The sequence below is a fragment of the Nesoenas mayeri genome (genome assembly GCF_963082525.1).
Source record: "Nesoenas mayeri genome assembly, chromosome: 1".
Classification (NCBI taxonomy): domain Eukaryota; kingdom Metazoa; phylum Chordata; class Aves; order Columbiformes; family Columbidae; genus Nesoenas; species Nesoenas mayeri.
This window is the reverse complement of record NC_137541.1, coordinates 161,927,534-161,945,582: the sequence shown is the minus strand read 5'-3', so window position 1 is coordinate 161,945,582 and position 18,049 is coordinate 161,927,534. Positions and strand designations below refer to the sequence as shown.

The 18,049-nt window shown below is 38.3% G+C and overlaps 1 protein-coding gene across 1 annotated transcript in view; it reads left to right on the top strand.

Annotated features, from left to right (window-relative positions):
• Positions 1–1,638: 1,638 nt before the first annotated feature.
• Positions 1,639–18,049, top strand: part of GPC5 (glypican 5) — a gene marked incomplete at both ends in the record, with an annotated part of 657,041 nt that continues 640,630 nt past the window's right edge. Inside the window, 2 exons of the mRNA XM_080347059.1 lie at positions 1,639–1,798; positions 17,234–17,395. Of these exons, the coding sequence (XP_080203185.1) occupies positions 1,639–1,798; positions 17,234–17,395 (322 nt within the window). The remainder of the gene's footprint in view (positions 1,799–17,233; positions 17,396–18,049) is intronic.

Sequence of the window (18,049 nt, the reverse complement as noted above, 5' to 3'; positions counted from 1 at the left end):
TTTTTTTTTTTTTAATTAGCAATATTTGTTTGTATTTCTTAGCCTGGAATATTTTTCCCCCCTGTTTCCTAATACCTTGTTTTCACATTTATTTTGAGTGCTCCACATCTTGGACTGGCTATTGAGGCTGGCATTTCATGATTCCCCAAACCTCCTCTACCGTCTTCAAGGTGCTGAATAAGATCTTACATTTTCTGGCTCCCACATTCGGATTGTTTTCCCCAGTGATATTTTTCAGTATTTAAAAGTGAGTGTTCTACTGACTGACAGAGTTCACTGCCTACTACCAGCTTCCACACAAAGTACTGCATTTTAAAAATTATTCCTATTTATCTAAAATAAATGTTATTTGCAGTGGGACTCCCTGTTGTGTTTTCCCCTCTTTTTCCTCACGAGGGGCCTAAAATATCTTTCTGTAATTTGCTTTATCAAGAGGATTGTAACCTGTCATCTGTGTTCACTCTATATCAACAGTGAAAAACAGTAGAAAAAATTCTGTTAAGACATTTTGTATAATATATGTTGGAACTTGCTGGCAGAAAGAACCTGCCAAGTCCAGGAGTATTGATAGTTCAAAAAAGGAAATAGTAGTCCTCTCTGCTTCTCACAAACTGTCACTCAGTAGACTGGATAATGTTAATTTAATGTCTTTCTTTTATAGTTCAGAAGAGAAATGGTTGATCTCTAGTGCAAGTTGTAATAACCACCAGTGTGTCTGTTTGTTACCCGTATTCAAATGGATGCATAGAAAAATTCACACTTAGAAATATTTTTGCAGTTTTGTGCTGAAATTGCTGCCACAGATAAAATATTTAAGTGAAAGCTGGGATAGACTGATGCTGTACAGGGCTGAATGACCACCAGCTGCTTCAAAAACTGACAAAGAACAATTTCCAGCTATACGGGGTAAGGTGTGACATTTGAATTTGTGCATGGGGGGAATTCTTAACTCTGGCATCAAGGAAGCTATTTAGAAGATAACCTGATGAGTCCCAGCTGCTTCCTTGTCTGCTCTGACAGATGCCTTTGGACTTTGGCTTGTAAACATGAGAGGGTTTTGTAAACTGGTCCTTTGTCACTTTTGCCTGAGATAACTGAGACTTCTGAAGACCTCTTGAAGATAGCTGAATTCTTGGAGACTTCTGTCAGAAAAGCAAAAGTTTGGGATTTGAAGCCAAACTGGATTGTGTATGATACTGCCTGCTTGTTAGGCTATTTCGAATAGTTCTTAAAAGCACTCCCAATTATTTTAAATCTCTCTTTTTTTTTGATGCTTGCTGGGGTTTCTTTCTTACCTACCAGTGCGCTGCTTCCTTTCCCTGCAGGTTTCTCCTCCCCACACCGCACCCCCAACACTTCGGCTTGTAGGTGGGGTCTCCTCCGCTCCCCAAACGGTCCCCGACGGGGGGTGTGAAATCACCGCGACTCGGGTAGTGGGCAGCGCCCTCCTGCTGTCGCCCCCGGGGCAGGGGGTGCGCCCCTCCTCGTTCAGGGGGAGCAGTGGGCCGGGCCGGGGGAGGGTCCCGGCGGGGGCGGTACCGGCACCGGCAGCCTCGCCCTCCTACCCCGCGCCGGCGGACACGGGACCGGCCGCGTCGGGGGTGCCTGTGTCGCGGTCCGTGCGGCAGCGGGCGAGCGATGGGGGTGAAGAGTCTCAGCGTCCTCAGGCTCGGCGTCCTGCTCCTGGCCGCCGCCTCGGGGGATGCGGAGCCCCCGCCGAGCTGCGAGGGTGTCCGGAAAGTTTTCCAGCTGCGGCAGCTCGGCCCCCTGAGAGGCATCCCGGAGTCCCCGCGGGCAGGTGAGGGAAAACTTGCCGGGGGCAGAAGGCGCCGGGAGCTGCCCTGCCTGTGTGCGGGGACAGCGGGTTTGAATTTGGTGCCGCTGGCGGTGATTAGTGGCTGGTGCCGGCGGCGGGGCTGCAGCTCCGCTGGGCATCTCTTGTCACCCGCTGTCCGCGCCCTTGCGCCCGTCGCCGCGGCCGGGGAGCGTTCGAACGGCCGGACCTGGCTTTCTACTGACATCGGGGGTTGATTTGGTCGTTGTGGTGGAGGGGAGGCTGGCTCCTTACTCGGGGTGTGGGCTCTGCAAAAACTGGAGCACCCCGACACTTGCCTAAAATCCCCTGGTGCCCACTTCCGTGCCGTACCGGGTGCCGCGCAGAGGAGGGAGCCGGTTTGAGCTGGAGGGTCACCCTGCTGTCAGCCGTCCGTGGACAGGCACAGATACGTCGGTGCCAGAGCAAGCCCTGAAGGAAGGGGAAAGACACCGAACTGCGTCTTGGGCTTTCGGAGTTGGTCTTGTGTGAAATTAGAATGATTTGCACCACTGCAAGTGGTGCATCTGCACGTTTAGTCTACTGAACTTCTGATTATAGATGTAACAATAAAATTCCTGGAAAGTAATGTCTTCCTGACAATTTGAGTACATCCTAACATTTATATCAATAAAGAAACTTTTTTTAAAGTGGATGCTAAGTTATTTGACAAAGCGTGTATGTAATAACACACACCTTCTTAGAGTTGTTTCCAGACTCCTAAAAACCTCAATTCATTTTAGCGGTGCTAATCACAAAACTAAAATGCAGATATTTTCATGGTCAGAGATTTCCCCCCCCCCCCCCCCCCCATCTGTAAAGTGTGTTTGTGTTTAGATGACAAGTTAACTAGAACATGTGAGTCAATACTTTTCCTGCCAGAATATAATTTCTTCATGTAACTAAAGCTGAATTTACATTCCCCTTACTTTAAAATATCAATAGCCTCTTTTTTTTTTTTTTTTTTTTTTTTTAAAGATAGTCCGTGAGGTTTTTTTTTTGTTAGTTTTTGAAAGCTGATATAAGGCATACTATGTTTATACCTAAAGGAATCACTTCAAAATACAGGTGTTTCTTTTTAATTTTTAAATGACTCTAATTTAAAACATAATGGATAATTCTAAACTTAAGACACTCAATATTGCATGTGCAGTTTACAAATCAAGGTACTATATTTAGGTTACCAGTACATTTGATGACAGGTGTTGTCTTCTTACATTGTCCTTAGCTGCAGATGTTATTATTCTCTTCACTAAAAATGAAATAAACACTTTAATTGGAAAGCATGATTAGATGCTGTGCGAATGAAGATGTCTGGAAAGAGAAATGTGAGTCAAAGTCCTGTCAGCGATTTGAATTTTTTTGTGTTGATTTCTGTGAATAGCATCAGTATGAGTGATGTGGTATCAGTTTGTCTATATTCTTCTCATTCCTTAGTCTAATGTAACCATTACACTTTCTCTGCCATTGTCATTTATTTTGATACCATACATTCAGTTATATAGTGGGAGTAGGAAGGAAATGTCTCAAAAGAGCTATGGTGCCTTATGTATGTTTCTTTTGCCCTGCTCTCTGATTTTTCTCCCTTCCTCCATAATATTTTTATAATACCACTCTCCTTTTCTTCTTTTGACTTTTCTGTATTTCCTGTTCCTGAAGCAAAAGCTGGCTTTGAATTATAAGAGTAATAAAATAATTCTTTTCTCCACTTGCCCCTGCAAGCAGCAGTCGGCAGGAGATGCGGTGCAGCTGTGTGCTCAGCAGCCTTTCACTCTCTGAAGGAATTACGTGGCTGTGGACAGCCTGGGAAACACCAGCACTCAAGGAGCTGAGGACAAGCATCAGAGTTCTTGCTCTGATTAGCGTTGATTGCAGAGCTACATGAAACAAATACCTGTGAACAGTAAAACCTTTTCAGAATTAGAGATGACAAGAAAATGGGGATTAAATGACTATTTTAGAAGGTTTAGGTGAAATTAAAGGTATTTGTAGGCTGGAAACAGAATGTGAAAAGGAAAGAAACGTCACTTTTGCTACTGATCTTCTATGTTAAGCCTTCTTATGAGGCAAGAAGTGAAAAATATTTTAAAACCTTTTCTGATGGCACTTAGAAATGTGTGTGTTAGTAATACTGTAACACACATAAACACTTTATGTAGATGTCCACTTGTGAAAGCAGGTATCCAATCTGCCCTTTTAAGGCTTAGTTCAGTTGCTTAAATGGAGGCATCTGGTACCATTTGAGTTTCCCTAAAGTCTCTGGAACATCCTCATGGAGCCAGCAGGTGTGAAACCTCCGGGAGACTCACATTCTTCTGGAGCAACGGTGAGTGGGATACTTGTGGCATCTCAGCTGCTACCTGTGGGCAGCTGCTCTGCACTGTCAATGCAGACGGTGACATCTGGGAGCTACTCAGCAATCAAACTGTAGGTGTTGACTTCAGACCAAGCTGTGTAGATCCTTTGTCTCTCTCATATTGTTGACATTTCTTTATTTTAGTGGTACCTTTGACCTAGCTTGTACAAGGACACCTTTAAGTGTCTTAAGCAGAATCACACTGTTTATGTGGAAAAGGATCACTAGCTGAAAGAGTGGGAATGTTAGTTGGTGTATGAATTTGCATACAGTGGAAGGCTACCTCTACAGTCAATAAAATTGTAGGGAAGAAGTTGGCTTATATTTGCCTTGTTTTCATTGTCTATATTAAAATAAAATACTATAGCATTCACAATTGTGTTTTTTTACTTTTCTTAGTGATACTTAAAAACTAAGCAGATTTATATCAGCAAATAATGGAAATTATTATTCTTTTCATTTGGAGACTGCCATGTGGCCATATTTTGAAGTTATATTAGTTCAAAAAACTATGCATTATTTTATATAATTAGTTTTGCAGTGATTGTATGTAGTTCATGTATCTTTAAAGGAGCAAAAATATGCAAAAATGCCAGATACATGCACAAAGGCGATCTTTTGAATTTGTGTTACCACTCATGTAACACAGGATATCCTGGTGTTGAAACTGGCAACTAATAATCAAGACAAATTAATTTCTTTAACAAAATCAAGTTGTGTGATTGTGGTTTTTTGTGTTTGTTGTTGTGTGTGTGGTGTTTTTTTTTTCCTACCTCCCAGCAATGAAGAAGCTTGGCTAACTGTGCTCAGTTTTTTGTAAACTGTAAGAGTGATTTGTGAACTGTAGTACAGACTTATGCTCACCCCCATCACATAGTATATTGAAACACTTATCACTTTCATACTGATTTTAAGTTGCAAAAATACTTTGCTTTTTCCTGTGTGATCTGTGCTAGTAGTGCAGTGCTGAGACTGTACAGAAAAACCTCAAGAATTAGAAATCCTAACAGACCCTTTTTGTTGTCTGGAGAATCAAACAACATGCAAAGCATGAATTAAATATAAAAAGGCCTCAAAGTGTGTGTGTATTTTTTTTTAAATTTAATTTTATTTTTGTAGATATATGTGACTTGGGTTATTTAAAAAAAAAAAAATAGTTGTCTGCAGAATGCTTTTTTTTTTTTTTTTAAAACATATTTTTATTTCCTATGCTCAGTTTCTGGTATCATAACCTAAACAACTTTCTGGAAGAATTCTACCCTTATGCCCTATATATGATAATAAAGCTAGAGCTTTTAGCTCTAGTCGCTCATTGTTCAGACAGATTCTTGTTCTTTCTTCTCTGGTTTCCTTCTATCAGAATATGTAGAATAGCAGAATGGGATGGACAGTAAACCAGTCACCCTTGCCTTCTTGACAAAGGGCGTCCAGTTGGTATGTCAGTGAGCAAACTGTCAGGCTTCTGATTGCACCAAAAAGCTGAATTCCATGGCTTATTGAAAAATGTTAAGTTTGCTCGAACTTTAGAATCAAACACTTCCTGATGAAGTGGAAAAAAATGCTGGAGATATTTTTCTAAGTTCTCAGTAGGGTGTTGTGTGGGTTTTTTTGTTTGTTTGTTTTGTTTTGTTTTGTTTTTGTTTGTTTGTTTTCTTTTGTTTGTAGGTTTATTTGTAGGTTTCTTTACAGTGCATTTGGGAGGTCTTGTGTACAGTTATGAGAACAAGAAGCATAATAAAGAGTGAAGACTTTGTGACTGCAAAAGCTTTTGGATAGACAATTGTTAAGGATATGCAACTGAATGAGCAAGACAAACTATACTTGAAGGATGAGATGATATCAGAAAAAACTGGTGTGTTATACTCTTTTGTTAATTCAAGTTAAAATATTTTTGCGAATGCAGCTTAATGTAACTGTGGAAGTCAGATTAAAACCCAGATCAGATTGCCTTTGAATTTTAATTTGATTTTGTAATATGAGTTACATTCAGGTAATCTGGATTTTTGTTCTGTTTGAAGTCTAATTGAGAAAATATTTTTCTTCTTGATGTGTGCAGACAGGGGCACTTCCAGTTACTCTGTCAAACTGACATTCAGATCTCCAGATAAAGTTTTAGGTGAAGAGCACCTCTGGATCCACAAGAAGGTCACTGTGAAACAATTCTTAAAACATTTGGGGATTAAAAACAACAAAGAAATTAGCTCAACTACCTAGCAGTTTTCCCATTTCTATCTACCATATTTCAGTGTCCATGCTGCTAAATACAGGGCAGAAGACCAACTCCTGGTTCTTGTGCAGAGTGGAACAGATTGGCTCTCGTCTACATCGTTGTGGAAGGGACTGACTGTCCTCACTCAGTAGTGTTTGCTCTTGAGTCTTCTCTACATCCAGTATAATACTCTTGTAATGCCAAAGCACTATGAATTTTTGGAGTTCCCTTTCCCTGCAATTCAAACAGTGTTATAAAAAGGACAGCTTTTTTGCAGGCAACGAGTGTGGTGTAACATGATTGCATGTTGTGTGGGTGCATGGAGGGATGCCTGTACCTCGCTAGGGTGCCTGCTGGTAGGATGATGGTCTCAAAGGATGTTAGGAAGGAGCCAAACCTGTACTGCAGTGTTGCCTACGGTATCCTCTGAAAGCGGTCTGAAGAATGCACCATATCTAGAAGGGCAGCTGGGCACCACATTGAGGGAAATCCTGGTGCCATCTGAACAGAGTCACAGAAAGAGGTGAGGTGATAGTTCAACAGTGTGGACAGTCAAGGCCAGGGCTTTGATGCTGAGCCCTGCCTCATTTGGCAATGCTGAAGTGTTTCACAGCGATCGTAATGATGGTGATTAATGCTAAGTCTGGAGAGGTGGCTGTAACAAAAATAAGTTAATATATATTAGAGGGCAAGCATGAGAAGGATTTATGTCTGATACAGGTTGCAAATCCATTTTGTGATAAACCACTGGTTTGAACAACTGCTTTCAGGCACTGTTTATCATGACAATCTTAGGTCTGTTCTGGGGTTTTTTAGACTCTGGATTTGATCTCATGGAAGTATTTGTCTAAGTAGACAGGCAGAAATTTACCACGCATCTGGTATTTTCTCTTCTTAGCAATTTACGTCCTCATCCTGTCAGCACTTGTTTATTTCAAGTTACTGAAAATATGGATGTGTATGGTTGAGACCATGAATGAAAGTTTGAAATCAGTTCCAGATCTTCTAGAAACCGGTAAACCTAAACCTAAGAATAGTTACATTATATTATTGCTGAACTACCTTTACTGCGCCTATATAGACTGTTTTCAGTTGTAAAACTTTTCCTATACTTTAACTGTTTATGTTAATAGACATTTATTACAGTCTAAGTTACTTCACTTCTTGCTGTCTTGTGGTTTTGTCTAAAAATAGATTGCAGTGTAGAGCCTTCAGAATTTGGTACTGAAAAGAGCCAATATTCCTTATTGGAGCAGAAAATATTTTCTTACTGTGTTTCAAAATAATTGGTTATCACAAAACGATTCTTCTGGAAGATAGGATGACTCTTCAGATGTGAAAACACAGAAAATAAGTGGTGTGGTGTTGTGGGTTGTTTTTTTTTTTTATATTTGCTGTACTGAAATTTAATAGCCCGTTTCACTTGTTGGTTTACGTATTCTCTTTCGAAACATTATCTGTAAGCTGTTGCTTGTTCTGTAGCTCGATAAAGAAACAAGTACAAAGCCGCTCTGTGGATTCTGAGCAACCACTCCATTCTTAGTCAGTTCAGTTAATTTGCATGTTGTATCTAGTTACTTTTTCCTGACCAGTAAAAGCAGCTATGTTTAATGAGCTGGAACAGAAGTAGGTCAATATAATGTTCTTTATACGTACGTGATTAGCAGTCTTAAAGTATAAAACAAAGTTCCCTTAGGGTTGGGAATGATATCCATGTTAATAAGATGTTGCTTAAAAATTATTTACCGTAACATCAAGGGAATAAAAGAATAATGAAGAGTCAGCTGAAACCATAAACAAATATTCATTATTATTTCAGAGTTTTGCTGTAAGTCTAAATGTCTTCTTGAAGCTATTCTAAAGCCCATCATAAGCCTAGATAAAATTTCATATTAGCTTCTGCTTTACAAGAGGCAAAGTGCAGAAGATTTGAAAGCTAAGTAGTGCCCAACATTTGTTTAAAATATTAAGCACAATTTGGGTAATAGAGCTAATCTTTAAGTTATTTAATTTTAATACTAAATGGGTATTATGCATGTCTGTACCTATATACATATGGAATTGCACATGAGAAGATGACATGTATAGTATTTGTTAATAACTAAAACGTAGTTGTCGAGAGATCATACATATTGGAAAAATTGCCCAAAGGTTTTGTGCAAGATCTGATTTTGTGAACTTCATAGGAAAAAGGAGATAATTTCTTCTAAGAAATAAAGCTGTTTACTTGTGAAAGAGACATATCAAGTCAGTAGAAGAATGATAAATAATAGAAGTTCTATTTTTTCCTTGGTTTAACAACTCAGCTGTACACTTCTGATTGTGAAATCACGGTTTATTATACAACGCCATTGACTAAAATGATGCTATATGCAACACAATATTATTTGCATTTGAGGCAACTTGATAATAACACTTCATCAAGTTTTCTCTCATAAATCTTCAGTTCCAAGCAGAGAGAGGAGATTTACATGTAGTTACTATCTGCTATGATTTGGAGGGTAAGGTAGGTCATCTTATATACTTGCTAGTGAGGTGTTTTTTTACTATTTTTAAATACTAGCCATCTGTTGCTGCACAGTGATCAATAAAGCTGTTTCGTCATGTCTCAGTTATTCCAGCTGTGCCTGAGTCTTTCGGGTGTGTGCAGAGCTACGGCTTTGCCTGTTTGTTTCCTGGTGTTAAGAATGTTATAGGAACTGCCAAATCCAGAAAGTGCTGCTTCTGGAAATTCCTCCTGGCTGCTGGGTACACTCTGAGAGTTCACTGGTGATGGTTGCTAGTGAAAACACACACTTCCTTTACAAATCACAAGCACACCCGCATTCATGGAACCCTTGAATGTCAATGTCACGGCCTTCCAGTCTAATATCTGTGACTGATTCCCCTTAACTACTGTGCCAGTCGCCTTCTGCTCTCCTCTTCATCAAATTGGTCGAGCTTAATGTTTGCTAGCAAACAGATATGTGCACCTGCTCATTAGTCTCACAAGCTCCTCCACTGCTGAAGATCCCTTGAATATTAGCATGGGCTCTCTGTTTCCCCAATATCCAGACTCTGGGCCCTGTAAAATGTGATTGCTTTCATGTTATTAGTAAAACAAAATGGTGTGTGTTACAACTGAGGGTAGCATCAGGAAAACCTGGCGTTCTTTTTTCTCTCTTTTTATTCTGCACTAGGAATAGACTTGAGTTAAATGTAGTAACCTTCCTGTGATAAATGTGTTCCAAAATGAAGGACAAAAAGAAGAAAAATTAGTTTTGATCAGGAAATCTAGAGCCCAAAGCCAATCAGGAAGATATACAATTTACCACTTTACATTTTCAGAGAAGAGTCTTGAGTTAAAAGCGTGATATCTGTGTGTGTATTTAACATCAATGACTTTAACTGATACTAGAAGCTAAACAACTGTAGCACTTTCCTCTTTTTAACATCAATGAATTAATCTTCACTACAATAACAACTAAAACATAGCGTACAGTAGTCCTGAAATTACACAAGAAGAGAGGGGAAATAGAGAGGCAGTGTGAAAGCTGCTTGGCAGGACCTACTTCATCCACTGACTGATGTCTCCCTCAGCTCCCTCACAGCCCGTGTGGATAAATCTTCCTACCCCTGTGCTGGAGGAGAACATCAAGTGCCTGGAGCTCAGTATGGAGCTGATACATGGCCAGTACCCCTGTGGGGACCCAGTGTCTGGGAAGTGTACAGCATCCCACAGCTAAGATGTGCCCAGGCCCACATAGAGTCGAAACCAATAACTACGTAACAGAATTTGTACTTCCTGAAGAAATCATGAATGAAATTATTAGCGATCCCACCACCACTGTGGTGCTGCCAAGGTTAAAATTCAGGAGCCCTTTTTCTCTACTGTTGTGTAGATTTATTACTGTGCATTGCCCTTCTGCAGACAACTCCAAAGCAGAAAAAAAAAAGCAGAAAAAAAACACCAACATAAGTTATGAATTATCAAGTGGGCACTCTGCATGCTTTGAAGAGTCACTTCATTAGTTGGGTTTTAGTTGTGTTGTCTTTTTTGTCTTATAGCTGCTGTCATACGTTTTCCTAAGGGGTAACATGCCAAAAGTTTTACTCTGGCTCTTCAGTAACAGTTGTGGCAATTTAGCAAACAGCCAAATCAAATGGCTGATTCCCCCTACACCTGCAAAAAACTCAAACAAATCAAAACCAACCAACCCTGCCCTGCTACTCCCCCAAATCAAACAAAAAAACAACACAGAAGAGAAAAAAAGCGGAGGATGTTTAAAGAAGTCATAAACAAACACAAAACAAACCAAACCCGAAAGGCATTGTCCATGCTGCATTTGGATCAAACTTAACTCCAGCCCAGTACAAACCTCGCTCCTTTATTTAACAAATCAATGACATATGTAACAGAGAAAGGCAAAATACTTTTTTGTAATACTTGAATACCATGGAAACACATGATGCTCTAAAAAAGATATACTTAATATTTCAGACTAGTATTTAAGATCATAGACCTTGTCGAAAGCTATGGTCAATAAAGACTGTGATTGATCTCTGCATATGTGCCCCTAGAGAACAACTAAAACATATAAATTCTTGTTGATGATGTTAATGCAAATGTTTAATTTTATTTTTTTAATTACCCTTGTGATTCTTAATGCTTTTCACTTCAACTGTACTAAAATAGCGAACCTAGCCTTGAAAAACGGATTTGAGTGTATTCATTATGTTCCACCTATATTAATTTATCCTTCTCTTTGTCATTTAATTCTGGTTCAAACTAATTACTATTTACTAATAATTGCTCTAGAAAATAAATATTTGTAATTTTATGTAAATAGGTAATTATATTGATTATTTATAAAAGAGAGGTACGTGCGATGAGTGATTTGGGTTCCTAGGCTGCTTTGTGAAATTGGAAGCAAGGAGCATATTGAGAATGATTGCTTCCAGGGTCTGGTAGAGTACAAGTGTTTGGAAGCCAAAGCCTTTATGAGGAGTCTCAGAGCTAATGGTAGACTGGAGCACATTGCAGGAAGAGTGGAGAGACCTTTTTCAGAATAATATAGGAGCAATGAGTTATATTCTGTATATCTAGAAATTAAATAATTTGATTAGTGGTTTTGACCTTATAAAACTGATGCAGCTTTGAGGAAAAGCCACGCTCCAGGTTGCTCCAACTTAGCTTCTGTGTCAGTCTCTAGAGTAGGTGCTGAGCATGTTTCTTGACAAAGATGGGCTTTGGGCAAGGTCAGACATTAATTTCAACATATATCACATAGTAAAATTTCTAATAACCCAAGAGGTTTCAGCAACATAGGAGTTCATAATTTAATCCGGGTGTTTGTCTGATTAGATATATTGATGAAATGATGAATTTGTGCCTAGCTATTCAGCTTCTATTTCTTGAGGCCATCTTAGAGGACAAAAATATTATATTAATAGGATATTTCCATTGTACAGTACCATTTCGGCTGTACTTAAATTAATGGACTTATTAGTTACCAAATGCAAGTTTGAGCAGCAGTATTAATATAATTATGTACCAGACACCTCAAAATCCATGCATGAGGGTTAAAAGATCTCTCTGTCCTAAATGTGTAATATCACGATTGATCCCTCCATCTCACCTCCTCGGCACTCTTTCTTCATAAGCTACGCTGACTAGAAACTTCTTTATGAAGATAAAAGACTCTCCTTGGAGTTTCAGAAAAAAAACAAGTACTGCAAAGGACTGTAAAACTGCTTGGTTTGTCAATGTGAGACCAATAGACAAACACTAATAGATCAGTTGATATGACTAATTCTTTCTTTTTGAACTTTTTGCTGATTTGTTCGAAGGTTAAAGAGAAATCATATGCAGAAATAAATTTAAAAAATACAGAATCTATTTTAAAATAAGCAAACATAAGTAAAACTTTTCCTTTTCAGAAGAGAACCTAAAGAACACATATAGGGGAATAAAGAATACAGTAAGTCTGAAATTGGTGTGGTATTGAAATGTGTCCAAACAACTTAACGTGGTTCCTCTCTTTTTCAGTGTCTATTACATGACTAGATAGCTGCCTGCCTTTTTTCTACCGTAGTGAGTTGGTTTTTGTTACAACCAGAAGGTAATATTCAGTAACCAAAAAGGAGAAAAGGCTGTTGTGATGTAATACGGTAAATATTGCTATCAGTATAAACACCTTTTCTTAGGTGTGTTGCTGCTGGCATGCTACAGGCTATACCTTGTCTTATCTCATACTGTGATATCCTTTGAGAATAAAAAAAAAGGGGGGGTGCAGATAGAGAACTGTGTGTCAAACCTGTGGATAGACCTTTCTGGTGTGACGAGTAAATATTGCTGCAGGCTTATTTATCGTTCCTTTAAATTGTTGTAAGTGGGTGGTATGTTAGTCCAGCTTGGTGCTTGCTGTTTTAACAATATACTGTTTTCAAAGTCTCATTTACTGCAGCTAATATTTAAATTAATTAGAATTCAGTATGACAGCAAATGTATCTAATCATGAGTGAGAGGATTTAAAAGGATTAATAGAATGTTGCATTGCTTTATTTCCTTAAATAATGTCAATTTAAACCTGTTTTACATTAGAGTAATTGTACCTGAAGGTGTATGTGTTTTATACACGTGCAGCATAAGTCACCCCTGGAACAGGTAGGATGAACATAGCTTTAATCCTTACATTTCTTTATTTGAATCATGCACCACTAATCTGGTCTCTTGATCCATTCATTTGAGTAACGTACTCTCTCTTTCCAGGTCTAAAATTTGCTGAAGCCATTACCAGTGCCTTGAAAAACAAATTCAACTTTTAAACAACTGTCATAATAACTACAGCTATAGGTTGCAGAAAAACAAATTTTCATGTAGTTCAGGTTCCATCTTTGCCCATTTTAAGTCCTAGACTTGTCCAGCCTTAAGCATAAGCATCTGCAGCAGTTGCTTGGGGTCCTGTGACTAGATTTGTTCCCACTGCTGCTCCTTCCTCACTTTTATTGTGTTTTACATTCTCTGCAGCTATTGCCCCCTGCATAGAGGCCTGTATCCAGAGCAGCTCATCTGCATTACGGAATCACAGAATGGTTGGGTTTGGAAGGGACCTCTGGAAATCATCTATTCCAACCCACCTGCTAGAGGAGGTACACCTAGATTGCACAGGAATGTGTCTAGGTGGGTTTTGAATGTCTCCAGAGAAGGAGACTCCACAACCTCTCTGTGCAGCTTGTTCCAGTGGTCTGACACCCTCAAAGTGAAGAAGTTTCTCCTCATGTTTAGGTGGAACCTCCTTTGCTTCAGTCTGTGCCCATTGCCCCTCATTATATCGTTGGGTACCACTGTAAAGAGGGAACCTCCCTCAAACTGCTGGTCACACTCTTCTTAATGCACCTCAGGATACTGTTGGCCTTCTTGGCCAAAAGGGCACATTACTGACTTATAGTCAAGCTGTTGTCCACCAGAACTCCTAAGTTCTTCTGTGCAATGCTGCTTTTCAGCAGATCCACCCCTGACCTGTACTGGTGCCTGGGGTTATTCTTCCCCAGGTGCAGGACCCTACACTTGTCCTTGTTGAATTTATACCACTCTTACATGATGTAGCGGTTTCTACATCTGCTTTGTTTTACCCTTGGCTGTGATTTGAACTATTGCAGGCTATGCCATTATTTTGTAAGGAAAGGTACGATGAGAGAAGTCTTCAGTATTTTGGGAGTGGGGTGGTGATGTCTAGGACCGGGAATTTTGTAGGAAGGAAGGGATGGTCAGCAGTGCAGATTGGAAAGCTGGTCTGGACTGGGAGTTTGGACGCAGTGGGGTCAAAAGATTGAAATGTGGCTTGGGGAAGCATGGGCTGTGCAGGAGGAGATGGAGGAGAGTGAGGCTGTATAGAGACGTTTATATGGTTTCTGAGGTTGTGGAGTGCTGATGAATGTTTTTCTTTCAATGTTCATAAGAAAATTACTTTAAGATGATTATTAATGTTGCTCAAAGGGAAACACCTTTGGTTTTGGCTGACTCTGATACTAAGCATTTTCTTTGGCATGAATAACATAAATACTAGAGTAGTTAATAAATAGATAATTTAATAGACCACTTTAATATTTCAGCATTATTTTCATTCTTCTGCTGACTTGGAATGTTGGTGGATGGAATATATGAGTTTTCACATGACAAGAGATTTGTAAATATAGCTAGAAGGGAGACATTACTTAGTTTGTAAGCCGTAAAAAAATTACATACTGAAGAACATGGAAATTCTATTTTAAAATAAATGATGAGGATAAATAACCTTCAAAACCATCAAACTATATGAGGAAGAAGATACCTTGTAGCAATAGTATAACACTTAAGAAATAACATTTCTTAATACTTGCAGAAGATCAGTGATTTGTACCTGCATTAAAATAATGTTTTAACTTTTTCTTGTGATAGTGAAGATGTCCAGCTTCCCAGACTGTGATTTGTAGGTATACTAATCACTGTGTGTTAAACATCTACTGGAAGCCACTTCAAAGAGATTTACAGGGATATCACTTGCTTAGATCATTTTCACATCTAGAGGTTATGTTCTTACTTTTGCATGCTACCATGAAGGCAATCTCAGATTTGTGATTTCTATGTGGTAGTTAGTAAATAGGATTTTTTTAATAGTATGTGCTGGTTTTCCTTTAACATGACATTTACTTCTGCTTATGTCTGTGAAATGGATTTATTTCAAAGCACACATTCTTACCATGAGCACTAAACTGTTGTTGTATATATGGAGTCAAACAGTTGTCTTTGTAAATATGAAGGAGATACATCAATTCCTTGACAGCACTTTTCACCAAAATTCATTAGTTTTGTCTGAAAGCTTACATCATATCACCTAAAGCATGAAGCAGAAAAGATCCTTCAAAAATTAAGAGAAATTTTGTAGTATTTACCACTGGAGGTTCAAATGTGTCTTCCTTCCACACCTGCTTTTGGAGGGAGGGACCAGGAATTTTGAAGATGGAAACCACTGATGCCAGACGAAAATGTTTGAATCTGAGACCATATTATCTGCAGTTAGCAAGCGAAATTTGTATATTTGTCATGGGAATCTAATTGCTTTTCTGTAGTACCGTAGATATAAGTGTTCATTCAGGGTTTGAATAACTGTTTGTTTGTTTGTTTGTTTTGTTATGTGGTGTGAGGTGTTTTTATGTGTGTGTGTTTTTGTTTGTTTGGTTTGGTTTTGTGGTTCTTATCATTTACCTATTTCATTCTGGTGGTGTGGTTTTCTAAATGTGATTTCTAAGGAATCTTCTGGATCATTTCTACCTGTCTATATATGGCACAGTGGGTTCCTGCTTCATGATTTGGGTTGCTGTATGTAAGTAATAACATTTTTTCCCCATTGTGTAGCTGAACTTAATATATAGGGCTGTGAGTCCCTTCATGAAGATCGCTTCAACCAACACGTGGATAAAGGGACTTAAGTTTGATATAATGAATTTAAACACTTTGCCATTCTTCCAGAATGCTCTGGTCCAGCCCTCAGTAGCTTAACTTTTCCGTTTTAGCTTTCTGGAATATTTTATTTAAAACACATAATTTATGTAAGATAATTAAAGGAATATTTAGAGTGCAAAATGTGTAAGGCCTCCTTTTCCCCATAACTATAGTCATACTACCTTAGAATGATTTATCGGAGAAAAATAGGGGGAAAAAAAAATGAAAGATTTAAAAGGGATGTTAAATCTTGAGAATTTAGTGGTAGGGAAATTAAAGCTTGAGTAAAAAGATGTGGTGTAAGAGCTGAAAGCAAATATAGAGGCAAAGACAATGTGAATTTAAGTTTTTACTTTTTAACTTCTTACTTTTATTCTTCTGATCATGATCTTACCTTTTTACCTATTATGAAGAAAGAATGGTGCATATGCATACAACCCCAGAAGCTGAATTTAGTCCACAGAGCGGATAATAAAAGTTTCTTGCTATATTTGGTAGAAATCTTGTGATATCTGTGAGTGAAACACAGTATCTGAGAACAAAATTTGGATTGAACAGTGATATTTTGTATTAATACAATTTAAGTTCTCACACCTTTCTTCTTTCATTAAATGTTTGTTTCCTCATTTTAGAAAACATTGTTTACATACAGTGCGAATAAAGGTTTTAAATATAGGATAACAAGGAATGTATTAAGGTATTTTTATGCTTGATTATGCTCCAGTTATTAAAATAAACAATGAAATGGACAATTGTTATAACAGTACTGAATTGCCCCTCTTGACTTTCAGCATGCCCAAAATTTGAAAAGATGCTCTTTTCTGTTAATATTTCCCAATCTGTTGGTGAAGTATTGAATTGGCATGACAGATACATGGGAATGTTAGACATTACAGAAAGACACAGTAAGCGAAGTTAGACTGGAATTCATGACTGTTCCATATAAAAGTTAGTAGGAGAATATTAATTATAAACTCATCAGGAATGGGCTTCCCACTGATGTATTTGTAATATTTAGCAGTAGCTAGCTCTTTCCAGTCCAGGATTTACAGAATCTGGGCCATGACCTGGCCCAGCAGTTCGGTAGTCTGGATTATGTACAATGCCATGTATTTTATCAACATTATTTAACAGTATTCACAGCTGGAATAAGATTACAGTGTCAGGGAAATTATGGGACATAAATTGACTGTAATAAGTGTACTCTTCCCACAGAATTTTAGTTAGTATCCCCTTCTATTTTCTGTTTACCAAGGCCAGATGTCTGTAAAGCTTTGGGTATTTCTGTTATGTGTCTATTCTTATGTTTAAAAAAGTGTAACTGTTTTCTGTGTATTTATGTATTGCATACTCCTGTTTCATAGCAATCAATGTAATTATCTCTTTCTCTAGGGGCTGATCTCCAGGTTTGTACTTCTAAAAAACTGACATGCTGTACTAAGAAGATGGAAGAAAGATATCAGACTGCAGCAAAGCAAGATATACAGCAAGTGCTTCAAACATCAAGCGCTACATTAAAATTTTTGATATCTCATAATGCAGCTGCTTTTCAAGGTAAGGCTTTCTGCTTTTTGTTTCCAGATTTGTTCATGCTTTTCTTGATTTTCATCTTTGATTAGTTTATGCATATAATAAAAGTTTTCTGTTAATTTTTAGTTTCTCCCTATGCTTTTATGCTTTCAAAGGAGTATTAAATCAGGCAAGTGATTAGAAACTGTATTGCTTTTGGAATAACTGTTATAGTGAGATGCTTTGATTTAAATTGAAAACCAAGAATTTGGTGTTCCTCTTGAACTGGTTTAGTTTGGACAATACTAAAATGCAAAATTATTGCCTGGAATGCTATAAAAGAGAGATCTTTTGTTACTCTGGTATTTCTGCCCCCCATGTTTTTTGTCTTGTTCTGATAGAAATACCTGGGTAGTTTGGTTTTGAGGTTCAGTTTTTAGATCTAGAGTTTGAGTGACAGTTGTTCCAATACCCAATAGGAAGCTATCTGATAAATTAGTAGTTGTTTGGGCTGGTGGTGGGATTGCCTGCTTGCAATTTCTCTGCATACTATTCAGTTTTATCTGCATTAATAAGGCATAAGTTACTGCAGAAATTGATTAGGAGCTGAGAAGATGTGAGAAATAGTGGCAATATGAAGTAGTATGTGATAGAAAGGCCTATGCAGTTCATATTTGCTGAGGACAAAGCCTTACAGTC